The sequence below is a fragment of the Stegostoma tigrinum genome, chromosome 26, assembly GCF_030684315.1.
Source record: "Stegostoma tigrinum isolate sSteTig4 chromosome 26, sSteTig4.hap1, whole genome shotgun sequence".
Taxonomy (NCBI): Eukaryota; Metazoa; Chordata; class Chondrichthyes; order Orectolobiformes; family Stegostomatidae; genus Stegostoma; species Stegostoma tigrinum.
The window spans coordinates 41,359,978-41,379,172 of NC_081379.1; the positions used below are offsets into that span (position 1 = coordinate 41,359,978).

The window sequence follows — 19,195 nt, forward strand, 5'->3', positions numbered from 1 at the left end:
TCTGAAGAAAAAAGAAGCATTAAAAAAATCAATCAATTTAGGCTCCTCTTAAACTGCCTCAAAATTATGGAGGAAAGTTGTTCACCCATTCAGTTACTGAACATTCTGATCATCACACTTACCCCAAAATTCCACAGAAATTCTGATGGAATGTCTCCAGCAGAACTCCTGAATAAACTGTGATGATCAGTCAGTTTCCAGATGGTTAGTTCCGTGGGCAAATTATGACTACACATTAGGAAAATTCAGGCCATAAACCCAGGAAGTCTTTAACTATTTGTCTAATCTTAGGAGAATTTAACAAGGAGAAACTCACATTTCATAATGAATGGGAAAATAACCTGACTTTCTTATAACCACCATAAGGTTATAAAAATTCTCTCATTGTTTTAAATATTCTTTATAAAGCTTGCATGCAAGATGTCACAGTATGCCATACATTTCTAATTGTCTTAATCAAGCATAAGTTGCTTCTGGTGCAGGCAATCTGACTAATAGACTGAGAGTTACCAAGGCATTGTAGGAAGCAGCTCCAATAGATTTTATAAAAAGAAAATGCACAATTGTAAATATTCTAAAAGCTAAATTTAAATTAATGTTAACAATACAACAGCAAATGTGCCAAATCACTAAGCATGGCATAAAATTATTTGTGGTAGTGTTTATAATTTGATTCTTTTTTACTCATCTCCAAAAGTAAATTACTACAAATCTGAGAACAAATCATCAAGGAAGGCTGAGAATTGGGAAGTTTCAGAAATTGTCTTACTGTGGCAGGAGCCCAGTTTGAATAGAGGCTCATCTTCAGGCCCTAATCTTAAAAGTTTTGCTAAGAATAACATTTGATAAGTCCAGGTCAAATGGTTGGAGTCTCTTTGTATGCATTTTATTCTGTTGCCTTGTCTGTGCCTGCTCTGAAGAAGGGTCACTGGACCTGAAATGTTAACACGGCCTTCTCTCCACAGATGCTGCCAGACCTGCTGAGTTTCTTCAGTAGTTTCTATTTTTAGGTTGGATCTCCAACATTCACAATTCTTTGTTTTTTTTTTGTGCCTGGTTGGTCTCAGTGAACGAACATGCAATACCAACTGGTACCCACTCAAGACCTTTTACAACCAGTAGGTACTGCAGTGTATATAGGGGACATGGTAACATTTAAGTCTGTCCTCTCCCTGCAAATCACAAGTCAGGAGTGTAACGGAATGCGCCTCACTTACCCGGATGGTGCAGCTCCAACACCATTCAGGAAACTGGACACCATCCAGGACAAAGCAGCCCATTTAACTGGCACCACATTGACAAAAGTGCACTCCATCCACCACCGAGGCTCAGTAGCAGCAGTGTGTACTTTCGATGAGATGCACTCCAGAAATTCACCAAAAATCCTCAGGCAGCACCTTCCACACCCACGACCACTTTCATCTCTAAGGGCAAGGACAGCAAATACATGGCAACACCACCAGCTGTAAAATTCCCCTCCAAGCCACTCAGCATGTTTATTTGGAAATATACTGCCGTTCCTCTACTGTCGCTGGGTCAGAAATTTGGAGTTAGTCCCTAAGAGCACTGTGGGTCTACCTGTAGCCGTTCAGGAACTCAGCTCACCATCACCTCGAAGGGTAACTAGTGACGGGTAATAAATGCTGGTCAGCCAGGGACACCCACGTGTCGTGAGCGAATAATACAAAAAAAAATTGCGCAAGGTCATTTTATTTAGGCTACTTTGTTCATCATACACGTGGTACCTCAGGGCGATGACGACCTTTAACAATCGTGGCTTACCTTTACTAGCGCTGGAAACCTCAGTGGAGCTGGTCGGCAGTGCGGGCGCTCCGCGGCAGGCACGCTCCAAGCTGTTGTGTTGCTTGGCTAATTGTTCGATAGTTTCCTCCAGCCGGATGCGCTGCTCACGCTCGTACTGCAAAGCACGTTGCCATTTGCGACTGTGGGTCTCCGCTAAATCCAGAAAATCACGGCAGGCCTGGGGACAGAAGGCATCAGAAATGAGTAGCAGATCAGCAAAAAAATGCGTGATAAAATCTCCACACCCTCTCTGCGGGGCTAGTAAATGTCGAAGATCAGTTAAGCTGACAAGGATTTTCTGGTTGTTGACTGTGATGGACGGGCAATCATGCATAACATTTCTCTGCAATTTTTCAACAAGTACTGGATGCATGGGAGACACAGAACTGGCAGCTTGGGTCCTTGGTAAATATACCATACTTTGAGCTCCAGATGCACGCATGCATACACACACACACACACAAAGGCAACGGGGCTGGTGTAGGTAGCAGTGTATTTTCAATGGTACAGACTCCGTGGGCTGATGGGCCTCTTTTGTACTGCATGATTCTTTGAAATAGAAACTTATCCATGTCCTGCAAACATACAAAGGGGCACCAGAATTAATCAGCAGCATTTCCGGTCTCCTATGACACCCCTCACTGGAATCGGTAGGGGTGTGGAGAGATTACCCGTTTATCCAGGTTCCTTTGCAATTCCACTACTTTCCCGTCAACATTATAGTGCAAGAGTGCGACAAATCTCGACAAGTTATCAGACCTCAATGCAGAATGCTTTGCTTATTTGCTCTCCAGATATTAGTGATGTAGGTACTGCTCATCCTTTATTGAGAAGACTGTGTTGAACTCTGAACTGTTATGGTCCTTGTGGTGATGCTGCTCCCAGAGATTAATCTATTGTCAAAGGAATGGAAATATGCATCCAAGCCCGACTTTTCTCACAAGATCACGCAGACCAAGTTCCTCTGGGTCAGCAGCTACTTTCTTTCCCACTGCAAAGCAGGTTCTGACATTTCTCTACTTTTAAAGGAGCTGAGCAACATCAGTCATCATGTAGAAGCGGACCTTAAGATTGAAGATGTTCCTACAAAAAGGGACAAAATGTTGCCGGTGAAGAGGAGGAAGTCAAAGACAGCAGTAACACTCTTGAACACATCTCAGTACATCCACACTCTGCTCATTTGTACATTATCGGTTTCAGGACAAAACAAAAATCACGTTTAGGGATTGATGCAAGGTGGTTTTCTATATGTTAGCCCACGTAACATGTAACACAAAGACTGAATTCTTGAGATAGAAGTCTTAAAATTTATTAACAACATTAACTGTGTATCTTGGTATAATATCTCAGAATTATATTTGCTGTCCAGTTTACTACAATAACTTAGATTACTGTTAGACTACATGTATATGGTTGACTAGCTGACTGACTAGACTGAATGACTGACAGAGAGCAAGATGGAGAGGTTATATATTAGAGAGGCACACATTCTGATTTCATCCTGATCTGTGCCATTATACACTGATACGATGCAATGGAGCACCTTTTTGGTTTGGAAAGGCAAGGATCATTGTCAGTGCACCTCAAGGACACAGTGCTCGACTGAGCTAACTGTCCAGTGAAATGGATGGTTGGCTTCCAATTAGTCACAGTGGGAAAGGAAATTCATGGACAACTTGTTGGTATTTTGTGACTAACTGCTAGTACCGTAAGACAGAACAGAAGTAGGCCATTCAGCCCACTGAATCTACTCCACCATTCAATGAAATCATGGGTAATTTAATAATCCTCAAACTTCATTTTCCTGTCTTTTCCCCATTACCTGGATTCCCGTACTGATTAGAAAATCTCTCAGCCTGGAAAATGCTTTAAATTACCCATTCTCAACAGCCCTCTGCGGTAAAGAATTCCACAGATTCACAACTCTCAGAGAAGAAGTAGTCCCTGTTTATCACTGCCATAAAATGTGTGACCCCTTATTTTGAGATTTGTCCTTGGGTTCTAGAATCTCTTCTGGAAGCAAGATTTCCACACCTACCCTGTCAGGTCTCCAGAGAATCCTGTATGTTGCGATAGGATTGCCTCTCATTCTTTTAAATTCCAATGGGTACAGGCCCAGCCTACTCAACCTCTCCTCAGAGGATAGTTCCACTTTACCTGGCATCCACCTAGTGAACAAAAGCAGAAGTTGCTGGAAAGCTCAGCAGGTCTGGCAGCATCTGTGAAGAACAAATAAAAAAAAAATCAGAGGTAATGTTTCGATTCCAGTGACCCTTCCTCAGAACTGGGTCACTGGACCCGAAACGTTAACTCTGATTTTCTCTTCACAGATGCTGCCAGACCTGCCAAGCTTTTCCAGCAACTTCTGTTTTTGCTCCTAATTTACAGCATCTGCAGTTCTTTTGGTTTTTAATCCACCTAGTGAACCTTCTCTGGAGTGCCTCCAATGTTACATTATCTTTCCTCAGGACACAGGGACCAAACTGTTCATAGTATTCCAGTTGTGGACTGATTGATGCCTTGTGTAGTTTTTGCAAGAAAACTACTTTTATACTCCATTCCCTTTAAAGTAAAAGCCAACATTCCATTTGCCTTCCCTACTGTCCATTGAACTTGGACACTGACAGTTATGAGGCACAAATGTGGAGAAACCTAGAGAGTGTATGGCACATAAATTTACTCATAGGCATTTACTGCACAGAATGAGGTCATTAGCCCATTGTGTCTTCACTGGTCAAAAAAAAACTCATTTTCTGGCTCTTGGTTCATTGCCCAGAAGGCTATAGCAATGCAAGTGAATGTTTAAACAGTGCTTCAACATTACGAAAGTTTCTGACTCAACCATCTTTTCAGGCAGTAACTACAGATTCTTGCCACCCTCTGGGTCAGGTGGATGATTAAGAAGCTCAGGAGGAGATGAAAATTGATACAATGGCAAAACAGTGAAAAGGATAGCTGTAAACTGCAGGTGGATATCAATGGACTGGTCAGCTGGGTAGAAATGGGTAATAGAATTCGAGTTGGAAAAGGTGTGAGATATTGTAATTAGGAGGCAAGGGATTACGTGGTGAATGGTAGGACCCTGGAGAGTCCTGATGATCAGAGAGATCTTGGTATGTAGATCCACAGATCCATATGGACTACTTGGCTTTGTTAGCCAAAGCATAGAATACACAAGTAAATTATGCTGGACCTGTGTACTGGTTAGACCATAACATCTAATCTAATAGAAATATCAGAACAGAAGGTGACTGGGAGAAGTTAAGAACTTCATTTACCCTCACCAAAAGAGGATATAAATATATTTTTGTTGCTCAGGTAATTTTGGAACATATTTCTCTCCTTTTAAATCAATCGATACTGTCATTCTAAGATATAAAACAATCTACAGTCAACTCATTCCTCAATGAAATCTGTAACGGCAGGAAGAATAAACTTGCATTTTACTAGCACCTTTCACATCCGAGGCAACCTAAAGTACTTTCCAGCCAATTATTATTGTTCGAGCTGCAGTCGCTGTTAGACACAACAGTCAACCTTCACGCAACAACAGGCTACAACAGCAACAAGATAAATATACAGTTAAACAAAAGCAGAAAAACACAACATTGGTTAGAAACTCAAAAGCATAACTGAGATTTTTAGAAACACTCAGCAAGTTTGAGAGATTCTGTGGAGAGAGAGAAGAATTAACATTCGACGATGAAAGCTCATTGATCTGAAAGTTAGCTCCAATTCTCTTTGTAGATGATGCCAGACCTGCTAAATGGCCAGTGATCTGTTTATGATAGTGTTTCTTGAAAGACGTATTCTGCTAGTTATTCTTCAGATGTATCAAAGACTAGGTAATCGCTCCTAGCTAGATTAACCAAACATGAAACATCTACATCTAAATAAATTTTATAATTTGGTAAAAAGCCCAAAACACATTTGGGATGTCACATCCCCGCCATCTATTTATGCCCAAATCTTTGCTTTCTGTTCCTTACAGATGTTTCTATCCATGTGGCTAGATTATTTCCATGTCATAACTTTTGCAATTACCAGTATGTAGTATATCAACAGAACTTTGCACAATTTGCCCAAATGTAAACGCTGCTCAGAGAGGGAGCCAACCGTTAAACTACAAAGGAAGAACTCTGAAATTTCACCAGCATCCAGTTGAAGTTCAAATTCAACAACTTGCAATATTCATCTGGGAACTACAAACACATTAGGTATCATTGTGCTCCCCGCAGAACGTGGCAAGCTATTTGTACCTTTATCTGAAATTCAGTTTGTAACATATTTGTCCAACACTTCAAAGAGTATAACCAACACCATGTCAACTACTTTAACTGGAGGCTATTTCTATGAATCCAGGCTTTTCTGAAGATTTCTTCAGCACCACTCAATGCAGTTATCAATTTAAATATACTGGTGAAAGATCTGGCATATCCAGAAGTAACACATTAGGAAAAGGTTAGATCGAAACGCACTGATCAGTAAACATGGCCTGCCCATAGACTGTGTGGAAAGGCAAGGTAGGAGCAAAATATTTCACCGTTTTCAGATTCAACTAAGAGTAACAGCATTACACAGGTCAATAAGGGCTAAGGTTTGATCGCCAAATCTTGCTTAGCTCGACACAGTGTTGATGGTGGGAAGTGATGGGAATAATCTTGACTCTCCTGACTTTTGAAAATCACCAATGTTCTTGTTTCTGGTTACTAATAAGAGATTCTGACTGGAAGCATTTATATCATATCATAAGCAATGCAGGAATGTCATCACATCCTTGTGTATTTTTATACATGTATTCGGTCACCATGGCAATTTTTGAACAACTTTTGCTCCAAATGTCAGCACCTTTAGATGGTGCAAATGGTTTCATAGAGCAACTAGCAAGCAGCTCTAGCAGATAGTTTGTGTCAGTCAAACTCAGTTGGCTAGGTGGCTGGTTTGCAAGGTAGAATGATGCAATCAGCTTGGGTTCAATCCCTGCTCTGGTTGAGGTGACCACGAAGGTCCTGCTTTCGCAACCTCACCAATTATCCAATGTGTAGTGACCATCAGGTTAAACTCACCACCACTCTCTCTCTGTAATGAGAGAGCAGCCCTATGATCTTTACTTTAGCAGGGATAATGGAGTACCTATCTTCTGTTTTATTATCCTTTCAGCTTTTATCAAACCACCTATCCAGTGCAGGTTAGATGGAAAACTCAAAACACCATAGTAGTAAGTGAATTGCGTCAGTACCGTAATCATGATACACAGGAACCCCATCCAGAAAGGAGTTTCTTAAATGGCTAGGGAATTCACATCTAGCAGAAATACATCTGGAATTTTCAGCACCAGTGACAGTGCCATGTAAAATTTCAGTCCCTGTCCATTACATTTCTTCGACTTCCGTTTTGAAGACATTTACATTGGATTTGTCCAAAAATAAATACACCACTTTCTGCCATCAAGCATTTCCCCTCCAAGCCACACATCATTCTGACCTAGACAAATATCACCATTCCTTTATTGTCACTGGGTCAAAGGCCTGGATTTCCCACCCCAATGGCATTGCGGATTTATCTACATCAAATGGACTGCAGCAGTTTAAAAAGGCAGCTTACTATAACCTTCTCAGGGGCAACTAAGGATGGGCAATAAATATTGGCCCAGCCAGCGTTACTCATATCCCATATCCCATGAGTAGATCAAATTTAAAAATACTCCCATATAGCTAGGGTGGATGGAGCTAGCAACTTGAAATCAAAAATATTAAACAATATGCTACATTCACGCCCGAATATACAATGGCCTTTGATACGGAGGTCTGAATTTACTGAGGCTAAATAAAATCTGACAACTGATTCCTCCAGAGCTGTAGATCTCCAGAACAAACAGAACATATACAAATATTTATGTTTAAGAATTAATTCAACTGCATAGTCTAAACAGAAAAAGTTGCTTTTGTGGTTAAAAATCAATCATTTTGATTAATCAGCTTGGCATTATATACTACTGGCTCAGGATGATGCCTAATGGTAACTAACTGTAGTGTGTGCAAAAGCAAGGTACACATTAAAATCATTAACTGAGCAAGTTAAACTTTGATCAGAAATTTCAAATGGAAGGAGGAAGACAAATGAGTCTGCTCCATCAGATTTGTCAACACCGAGAGGGGATAAGGACTGTGCAATCTGCCATATTTAGAGTTGTAAAAGGCTTAGTTCATCAGAATTCTGTACAATACGAAGGAAAGGAAAAGGCAAGGCATTTAGTCCATTGGAATTAGATGCTTGAATCACATACGCTTAGATAAAGTTAGAATCCATACACAGAGTTGGCATTCAGCATTACAATGTGCATGAATAGTAATTTTAAAGGGTTTGGCTGGCAGGCCAGTGTCAGATTGAGAGATAATGGGAACTGCAGATGCTGGAGATTCCAAGATAATAAAATGTGAGGCTGGATGAACACAGCAGGCCAAGCAGCATCTCAGGAGCACAAAAGCTTCCAAGATAATAAAATGTGAGGCTGGATGAACACAGCAGGCCAAGCAGCATCTCAGGAGCACAAAAGCTTCCAAGATAATAAAATGTGAGGCTGGATGAACACAGCAGGCCAAGCAGCATCTCAGGAGCACAAAAGCTTCCAAGATAATAAAATGTGAGGCTGGATGAACACAGCAGGCCAAGCAGCATCTCAGGAGCACAAAAGCTTCCAAGATAATAAAATGTGAGGCTGGATGAACACAGCAGGCCAAGCAGCATCTCAGGAGCACAAAAGCTCCTGTGCTCCTGAGATGCTGCTTGGCCTGCTGTGTTCATCCAGCCTCACATTTTATTATCTCAGTGTCAGATTGAGCTGTGACTCATAAGACTATCCTCACTGAGCTGCTTAGCACATCAGTTTAATGTCAGTCAGTCAGAGTGCTGCAACCTCTACTCTTCTCCTGATCCCTAATAACACGTCAGCCAGCTTATGGCTGTTAATGGGGATCACTTTCATGTGAGCAGTTAAAAAAAAAAGTTTGATCCTGAAGTGGATGGTAGATTTTCACCAGACACCAGTGTACAAAACAACTGAATATGGTTCAATTCACGTTTCATTTAGTATGAAACAATCTGTGATTGCTTGACAAGTGTACATTCTTCAACTGTTGTCAAAATTGTCGTTGTTAAACAAGGAGACAAACTTACGTTAGACTGTTAACTTGTTCCTGGTGTTGTGCAATTCCACCCAATCTCTGATTTAGATCCAAACCATCACTAATGTGTGACTTAATGACTAACTCTAGGCATCTATCTCTACCCTATCAAAACGGATCCCACTGTGTAATTGCTCGATCAGATGAGCTACATCATTCATGACATTCAGAGACACAGTGATGTCAGCACTGACAGACCCACAGCATACTAATGAACCCACTATCCCAAATTCACAGTGACAGGAGGCTCAAGGCTGCTGCAACCTTCCCTAATTTTTAAACACACGTCATTGCTCACCTGCTCAACATGCATGCAGTGCTACAGAGTGCATTTACATTACATATTGCCTAAATTGTAGAAAAAAATCCCAAGCTACATCACAAAAGGTGCAATCATAAAATAATGGGCATGGAACCCAAGAGAGAAGCATGAGGATGAGCAACTGGATGCTTGATCAAAGATATGCTTTAAACAGTCTAAGAACAAAGGACATTTCAGAGCCTGGAACCATAGAATGTTTACAGTACAGATAGATGGCATTCAGCCCATCATATCTTGCTAGTTCTATGCCAGTGGAAGAACAACTCAGCTAGTCCCACTTTCCAGAAGCCTTCAAGGTCTAAATAGCTTAAGATATTGTTGGCCCAGCCACCATTACTGATTTCCCATGAGTGGATCACAAAAATACTCCCACTGAATGGAGCTAGCAACTTGAAAGCAGAAATATAAAACAACAATTTGCTACATTCATTCCCTTTTGTCCTTATCCTTATTTATCTGTATCAAGGATTGTGAGAAAGATCTGGTGGATTCAGAACAGCCAGAGCAACGTTGCCAGAAATACATTCGACATTCTCTCCCGAAACACAACAACTGATGACCCCAGTGCAGCACTGCTGCAGTTAATGAATTATCCAACTGGCAAAGCAATTAGCTTTTGTTTGTCTGCACATACACAGAAGAATTGAGAGTGTGTTTAGGAACAGGACAATATTTATTTTCCTGCCATGCATATGTAACTGAGACAAATTATTGACAACGCAAACATGTACTAACTCTCATATTTAATCGTTAGACAAATTCTCAAACAAAAACTCTTGCATTCATGAACCAGTTTACACCATCTAGCATGCATCTACTGCCTATATTCAACCTAGTAAAATGTAAAGTTAAGGTTATCTTCACAAAGTATTCAATATTTGGAATAGGTTCCCTGAAAGAGTACAGGCAGAAAACCTGGGATTACTTACAAAACAACTGAACACTTCCATGAGAAACTGTAAGGTTTGTTGGGATGAATAGGCCTAAAGACTTTTCTCATTGGTAAGTACCTTGTCTATCCATATCTACATAAATAGGAATGCCATTTGCCTAGGTACTAACATACTTTCTCTACACTATAGATGATGTATTTCATATGCATACAATGCCATTAAGAGGATTCATCTCCAATGAACCGTATGTAGACGATGTTGTGACTTTGGCTTGCAATTTGTCGGTAGTGGGTCTGCAAACCAAATATTAAAAATCAGACAATTTGTTGCAATCTATGCTTCATAACTTACAGCATGTTTCAAATAAACAACATGGAGTTAATCAATTCCCCAGTGAGTGCTTGATTATTAGACATTAACAAAAATATGAAGTGGCAAATATTGGTGGCAGACATCATGTTGTGAAGATTATCATGCTTGAACAGTTAGCAAGCAAGTTAATTTACAGGTAAAATGCATGGTTGACAGTCTTAAATTGTGCTGAAGTACATGAAACAACCCTTGGCATCTTTGGTTGCTACAACAGAAAACTGAAACCAGCCTGTTAGCAAGCAGGCAAGCTCCTATTAAGTCACTTTAGAATAGGCAAGTGAGTAGCTTTTGTGCCAGACAGATAGCAAACAAGGGAAAGTCAAAATTATACTTTTGGTATGCCCATAGAATTCTCTAGATTGAACACTAGGACACAACATTCGACATGTTTAACCAGCACACACAGAGTCAGGTGCTGGATTCAGGTGCTGGTGGAATCTACCAGTTAAAAGGACATGTTGAAGACTGGGGTACTTTCCACTCCTCATCCTAGTTCAAAACATCACTCTCTTGGAGTGCACAAACAAGCAGGCTGAATGAACAATGAAGAATTTTATTTCAATGAAATGCTGGAAATAGCAGTTTCACCAGCATCTGTGGAGAGAAACCGAGTTAACGATTCAGCAGAACTAGTGTGAGGTCTTCCTTCATTAAATCCTCAAGCTCAAAAATGATAGATTTGTTGCCAAATGCATAAAGCTAAAAACGTATATCAAAATAAAGTATTATCAAAGGTAACACATTCAAACAGCAATTCTTTAATCATGTGGCTCATCAAATTCACAAGACAAGTATAGTCCTCTAGATGTCACTGCTCCCAACCATCCATGCTACTATCATCTACAACCTTCTCCATATCACATGTTAATGCCAGATGATGCCTGCTAAACTGAGTTTCAGAGTGAGCTACTGTGTAGTTTGCCACTTAAAATCTGCAAAAGTAATGGCTCTGATACCTCGAGGTGGTATGGGAACTTGTATCTTCAAATAAACCTGTTGGACTATAACCTGGCGTTGTGTTAATTCCAGAGTAGTGCCTAATGACAGTTTGGGAGTACAGCCCCAACCTGGTCACCTAACCTGAGTTTCGATCCCTTTGTTGAGGGCCAAGTGCAGAAATGACAACATTCAGGAGACTAGAACAAGAAAAACAGAGAGGAAACAGATTGAGAGGACCGAGTTAGCTCCTTTCACATCCCACATACATACACTCCGTGACAAGAGTGTAACTCTCAATATTAGTGCCTGGGGTGGTGGGCAATCCATTCAAATGGTTGTAGTAAATGGGCAGACAGTTCACCATAGTAGGTGCTGTATTACTCAGGCATGAAGTTGACAATAACCTCCATGAATTCATTCATTTGCTTTCACCATCATGTCATTTATCACATCTATCTCAGCACTTAGTTACATTATGAGGAATTGGAGATAGCAACTCTACTTTGACAATATTGCTGGAGTTTTCATCACACGGCCTCCCCCTACAATGGCCTCATATAATCAGCCAGTTTTTGCTTTGTTCACATTAAAAAAAGTATTGAGGAGAAAATGAGGAAGAAAATCAGGTTTTGTTTCAGATATCTCTCCATGATTTTTGTAGCTGTGTCAAGGAGATTACTCTAATTCCTGGATAAGGACCGATGATCCAATGATGAACTGAGATAGCTCACTCTGCTGTGCATTCTTTTAAGAAGTACCTCAATTGTCTGCTAAGCTCCAGGCTCCTAGTTAATTGAACCTGCTTCTCCTTCCATGTTTGGGAGGTGTTAAATATTCACTTCACTGTAACACTATGAAGAGAGGTAACACAAGCAGGAAGCAGACAATATGCAAACATATCATGCAAAACATGTACAAGAGATGGCAATTGATTCTCAAACCCCTTAGTTTACAAACAACTAACCGAGAAAATCAAATATTCGAATTCAGTGAATTTTCCATCCTGCTCTCCTAAGTCTCAAATATGTGGTTACGATATTGTCCAATTTTACACAGTCTCTGACCGTGCAAACTGCTATACAGAAGAATCATTACCTCTCAGTGCTTCTTCACCTGATTCCAAACAGCTAGATTCACAGAAAGGCAGACTTAGCCGTTATTGGACCTGTGAGATCCACAGCATTTAACCGAAACACATTCTCTCTCCCCGCACCCCCCGTGAGATTCGGTACAAAGAAAAAGCCCATTTCACACGCAGCGAGGAGCGCGGGGACATAGGTACTCACCCTACCCTGCTCGCTGCGCTGTCAGTCCATTCCAAGTGGCAAAGGCTAGCTCAAGATTCAGCGGCGGAACAGTCATGTGACCGAGTGCTCTAATTAAGCAGAAGTGTTGCCGTGTGACTGCGAGGAAAGATATTTCAGTCTCCTATAAGCCATCTGTCGTGTCATTAGAAATCTCTGGCTGAGGCGAACTGTCAGTGCGTGGGTGACAACACCATGAGAGAGAGAGAGAGAGAGAGACAGAGACAGAGACACAGGAAGCGCGCTGTACTGTCTAGGGCTTCACTCCTGTCACTGCCATCAAACCCCCTTGTTACTCATAAACTGCGGGCTGTTTGCAGCACTCCCACCACCCCCCCCCCACTCAGGTTTTCATTTCGACCATTCCCCAGTAACAATCTGTGCTCTGATCTGGAGATGTGGGATTCCAGGTCGACACATTCCCAGCTGAAATTCCACACAGCAAAAGAGTCAACTGCAGGTGACCCACAGTGAGATACCTCTCACAATGCACTGCAGCAAATCCTGCACTTAAACGGCACAAACATCGCGCTCAAGACTGTGACGAGATTTTTATTTCTCAGGAAGACCTTTTTTCTAGCAACACGCTCTTCTTGAAAATACTTAATTTTTATCCAAACACAGAACGTGCCTTTTATGTCAAATCATAGGTCAAGTCACTTCTGTTTGCTCCCTCTTGATAAAATATTCGCTCAGTGAGAATTCTACCGAGAGGATAAGGGAGCTGGGTTTCAGTAGACAAAGCACAGGTTAGGAGTTTTTTTTTGCGGTTTAAGATAACGTGACATCTTTAAAAGATGCAACAGATTATGTGGCATTTACAGATATGTACAGGAAAGGGTGTATGCAAAAACAAAGAACTTGCTTTTAGGAGATAGTAAGAACTGCAGGTGCTGGAGAATCTGAGATAACAAGGTGTAGAGCTGAATGTACACAGCAGGCCAAGCAGCATCACAGGAGCGGGAAAGCTGACATTTCGAGTCTGGACCCTTCTTCAGAAGGGTTCTGAAATAAATAGGAAGACAGGGGGAGGCGGATAGAAGATGGATAGAGGAGATGATGGGTGGGGATAGGTCAATCCAGGGAGGACGGACAGATCAAGGGGGCGGGATGAGGTTAGTAGGTAGGAAATGGGGGTGGGGCTTGAGGTGGGAGGAAGGACAGGTTAGGGAGGCGGGGACAAGCTGGGCTGGTTTTAGGATGCGTTGGGAGGAGGGGAGATTTTGAAGCCTGTGAAGTCCACATTGATACCATTAGGCTGCAGGGTTCCCAAGCGGAATATGAGTTGCTGTTCCTGCAATCTTCGGGTGGCATCATTATGGCACTACAGGAGGCCCAGGATGGACATGTCGTCTGAGGAATGGAAGGGGGAGTTAAAATGGTTCGCAGCGAAACATCCTGTCCCCCTGACCTATCCCCACCCTAACTCCCCATCTACACTCACCTTTACTGGCTCCATCCCCGCCAAGACCTGTCTGTCTCCTCTCCACCTATCTTCCTTATCCATCTTCTATCCGCCTCTCTCTATTTATTTCAGAATCCCCTTCCCCTCCCCCATTTCTGAAGAAGGGTGCAGACCCAAACCGTCAGCCTTCCTGCTCCTCTGATGCTACTTAACCTGCTGTGCTCATCCATCTCTACACCTTGTTATCTCAACTTGCTTTTCATTGCGCTTTTCAGCAAGCCCCAAAGTACTGTACAGTTGATAAAATGTTTTGAAGCGTACAGTCACACGTGATAAAGGAGCAGCTAACTTGCGTAGGGCAAATTCCCAAAATTGTTCTATACACTATAACAATCCATCTGATAGTGAACCCAGGAATTCCTAGAGTGGAAGCAGGCTATTCGGCCTATCTAATAGATCCACACTGCTCCTCCTGAGAGCACACCACCCTATCCTTGTAAGCCTCCATTTCCCAAGGATAATCCATTCAACCTGCACATCCCTAGACAATATGGGCAATTTAGCATAGCCAATCCACCAACCAGCACATCTTTGGACTGTGGGAGGAAACCGGAGCACTTGGACGAAACCCACACAGACACGGTGAGAACGTACAAACTCCACACAATCACCCGAGGCTGGAATCAAACCCGAGTCGCTTACACTGTGAGGCAGTTGTGCTAACCACTGAGTCTGCGCGCTGTCCCGATCACGTTTCGTTGATATTACCTGAGGGATAAATATTGAAAAAGACACCGGCGAAAACACCCCTTCCCTTCTTCACAATAGTGTCATGACAATCTTTACAGGAGTGATGGCTAGCATTTTGTCCTTAAACCTGAGATGGGCCTTAAATCCGTAACCTCCTGACCTTGTGCTACTGCTGAGCCACAGTGAACACCGTTCAGTCCTGTGTGTCATACAATGCCGTTTGAATAGTAGGGTCTTTCCTTCTAGCGTTTTAGGTCGAATCGGCTTCAGGGATACATTGACCCCCTGGTTTCAGCAGCTTTTGCTCTTGTTTTGGGGCCGGTGGGGATCGTGATACTGTGATCTTTACGTTTAGAAGCTCTGCTCGCTGTACAACATGAGCGAAGAAATTGTTCGTGCGTAGGTGATAGCAGCAGCTGATTTGTGCACAAGTCTCACACGAGAGAAACAGCCTAGTTTTGGCAAGTGGGTGGTTGTTGAACAAATATCAAATTTAGGAAATCTTTCAAAATCTGTCTGAGCTAGTAGTTTGGACTTTTGGTTGATGACTCATGTTAAAAAGTGCCAGCTGCAGCAAGGCAGCACTTCCTCAGTATTGTACTGAAACATTAGCACAAATTAAAAACTAAGGGCCAAGATTTGGAACTCACAGGCAGTGTTTTGGTTAGAATCTCTCTGCTTCTAAGACAGTAAGATTGATTAACAATTTGTCCCCATAAAGGAACAGTTTGGTGGCTCTTTTTTTGTAAAAGAAAGCATTATTTATTTGGCAGTGAACACACCGTTCCAAACTAATCATTATTTATCACCTGAGCTATTCAGAGAAGCAGCTGAAAACAATAGGCAATTGTTCCACAAATGCCTTGGCTTCCATTAATGCTTAGAGAATGGACCCCCACTCCACATACAATGGCAAAGCTATCACCAACCAAGATTTACATCTTCAATCAGCCAATATAATGGGCAAACCTATTGATCTCCCAAAATGACTGTATTAAAGTCAGGATGCTGGGATGTACCACATATGGAAGGTCACTGTAAGCTAAATACAGCAATATAAACCGCAGAGATCAGAGGTCACTATTATCATATGATGCCTTTCTCTATGATGACAAATGAGGGCAACACTAATCTCAGACCACAACAATGCATGAGGGGTCACTCTCTTGGGCAGTTTTGCTGTTGTTCCTTCATTAATGCTGAATTAAGATCTTGCAACTCCCACCTATCAGTTCATGGGAAAACCGTCACCACTTGGGCTTCACGTTTTTCAAGAAAGCAGCTAACCTTCTCAACAGCAATGAGAGAGGAGTGATATTTTCCCTCCTTGCTAGCAATGCCAGCACCGCTACCACAGAAGAATTTACGTACAAAATGCTTTCTGGGGTATGTTGGCAGAGAGGGAACGAAAAATTGCACCTTTTAAATCTTAACATTTTAATAGCATGTCATCATGCATTTCAGGCAAAGAGATAAGAACTTGCTCTCAGACCTCAGCAATACTGTTGCTGGCACTGAGCAACTGTATGTGAGTCACTCGCAGGTCAATTCACTGCGTTACTTTCCTTTTCTTACCCGACTGGAATACTGAGTCCTGCTTGCATCCATCTCACACTCATCAGCCAGTCCATAAATCATGGAATATAGGGAAGTGCGGCTCAAACCTTGCCATTCCAACTAGAACTCAAGGCAACACATCATAAAACCTTCAGAGATAATGGGAACTGCAGATGCTGGAGAATTCCAAGATAAAATGTGAGGCTGGATGAACACAGCAGGCCAAGCAGCATCTCAGGAGCACAAAAGCTGATGTTTGGTGAAGGGTCTAGGCCCGAAACGTCAGCTTTTGTGCTCCCGAGATGCTGCTTGGCCTGCTGTGTTCATTCAGCCTCACATTACAGCATAAAACCTTGCTTTTTATATACCCTCTTCATTACTAAGGAAACAGAGAACAGGTTGTCTTATCTGCAATATCACAATCTCGATACAGAAGGGGGTGTGTCAGGATTTCCTGCCTTGCTTACTTACACATGATGTCACATAGCCCTCTTGTTTCTGCCTGAATAGGACTGACAGACAGCCCAACTCAGTTAACCAGGGAAGCTAATGTTCTGTCTCTTGAAATGACAAGCACTTTACGCATTAAAGACATTATCATCCAATTCGAGTGCGAAAGTCTCATGATATAGCAAACTTGTATGTCTTCAGTCACCATCAGAGGCTTCGATTTCACTTTTAGTTCTGGCCAAATCCAAATTAATTTTTGGATAAATTTATATACTTTGATTGTTATTATTGACAATTGCAATAGTGTCTGACATGTTTGCAGAGAAATGTGCTAAACTGATTAGCTCTCAATGTGTATTCTGACACATAGATAATCAACAAAAAGGATCAACTCAATGATAACATTTCTTTTCTCAATCATCGAATTTCAATACTTCAATGCTTTAGAACTTAATATTTTCTTCTTCTTTGTCAATTACCAGGATGACACAGGTTAACAGGACAGCAACCCCTTCATTATCCCTCTAGTAACATTCAACACCATAAGTAAAACACAGACTCATTTACCCGCACTGTATCTGACTGATACATATTTATCATAACACAAAAGCACTGAGCATGATACTTCCAATTCTGTTCCATTCTATTCATTCGTACAGACAGTTAAAATGAGATTACTCATCCGGTAGCCTGCCCCAAACATACCTTTGGGAAGTGGATAAAAACTGCCTTACTTATTTTGCATGGACCCCACGTAGCTAGCAGAATCTTTTTTGATATTGGAGTTGGACCTGAACCAAGATCCAGGAATGAAAGGACAAATTTAATCCAATGATAAACAGAGAGCCAAGGGAAACCTAAAACTATAAACAAATGCAGCTGCTGCCTGCTGTTGCTGTGAGCGTACAAAGACAGATGTTCTACTGAAGCATTAGACAAAATGCAGACCAATGCTTTGGCAATTAAACACATTCCTTCACCAAAGTGGAGAAGAACGCAGCAAAGAATGAAGTACAAGCTAAAAATTTCCAATAGGGCTGCAATTATAACAGCCATTCTGTTGATGTCAAGTTAAGCCAAATTTTCTGTCACTCTCAGTCGCATAGGTCAAAATGTAAAGTGGCTGCAAGTCATTCTCAATGGACTTTGTGGTTTGGTTGTGAATGAAACGTAACCAATGAAGCCTCAAGACATTAGGGTGGTTATCTGTAAAGGAGAAAAGAATTTTCCTTCAGGGAAGTACAAACTAAGGAGATGTCTGCCACAGAAGTGAAAGCTAAGCTTCAACTGAGTATCCATTCTTCTACTCAAACCCTGTTGTTGGGTTGTGTGCAATGAATTCATTGTGACGGAACACATCTTTGTTCCTTCAGAAACATTCCAAATCTGACAGAAGTTACCAGTCTGATGGATAAGGGCATCAGTTGTCCAAATTTCGGTCCTCCCCTGTCTATCCTGACCCATGGATGCTGGAAGAATCCAGACCCATACAAACTGAGGACCATAGCGACCACCATTTCTAGACATAAGCTGTATACACTGATCGATATTTACAGCACAGAGGGAGGCCATCTGACCCATCCTATCCATGCCAGTCAACCTAGATCTGATTATACTAATCCCATTTTCCCAGTCTTTGCCCATGGTCCTGAAGGCTATGGTAACACAAGTAAATATTGCTTACTTGGTAGGAGAGTTTCTGATTCAGCTACAATTTCAGGTAGTGAGATCCAGGCTCCCACCACCCTCTGACAGAAAAAGATTCTCCTCAACTCTCTTCTTAGCCTCCTACCTCTTACCTTAAATCTATGTCCCTCTGGTTATTGACTTCTCTACTAATGTAAAAGTGTCTTCCAAACTCCTCCCCCGACCCTATCCAAGCCCCTCACAATCTTATTCATCTCTATCAGGTCCTCTCTCAGCCTTCACTACACATAAACCAGAGGCTTCTAATCATGTAGAATATTCAAATATACTATAATTAGGTCCAAAAAATGGCTTCTGCACAATATTCTGCATTCATTTGTGTGATTCTTTGATTAAAATTGGCATCATTGCCCATCTCAATTGCATATGTCTCTGAATAGAGATATGCAGGAAACCTGACGGCATATACAGCTACAGATATTCCTGATCTGAATAAAGAATTCAAATGAACCAACTATTCCCATTCACTTCACTGCACTAAATGCTAATGCTACTGTGCAAGTTACTGT

General features: G+C 41.6%; 1 protein-coding gene across 7 annotated transcripts in view; it reads right to left on the bottom strand.

Moving 5' to 3' along the window:
- Positions 1–19,195, bottom strand: part of LOC125463998 (oxysterol-binding protein 2-like) — a 315,453-nt gene that overhangs the window by 88,012 nt on the left and 208,246 nt on the right. For all 7 annotated transcript variants that reach the window (XM_048555891.2, XM_048555890.2, XM_048555889.2 and 4 more), the window contains one exon: positions 1,783–1,981. In XM_048555891.2, coding sequence (XP_048411848.1) covers positions 1,783–1,981 — 199 coding nt within the window. The remainder of the gene's footprint in view (positions 1–1,782; positions 1,982–19,195) is intronic.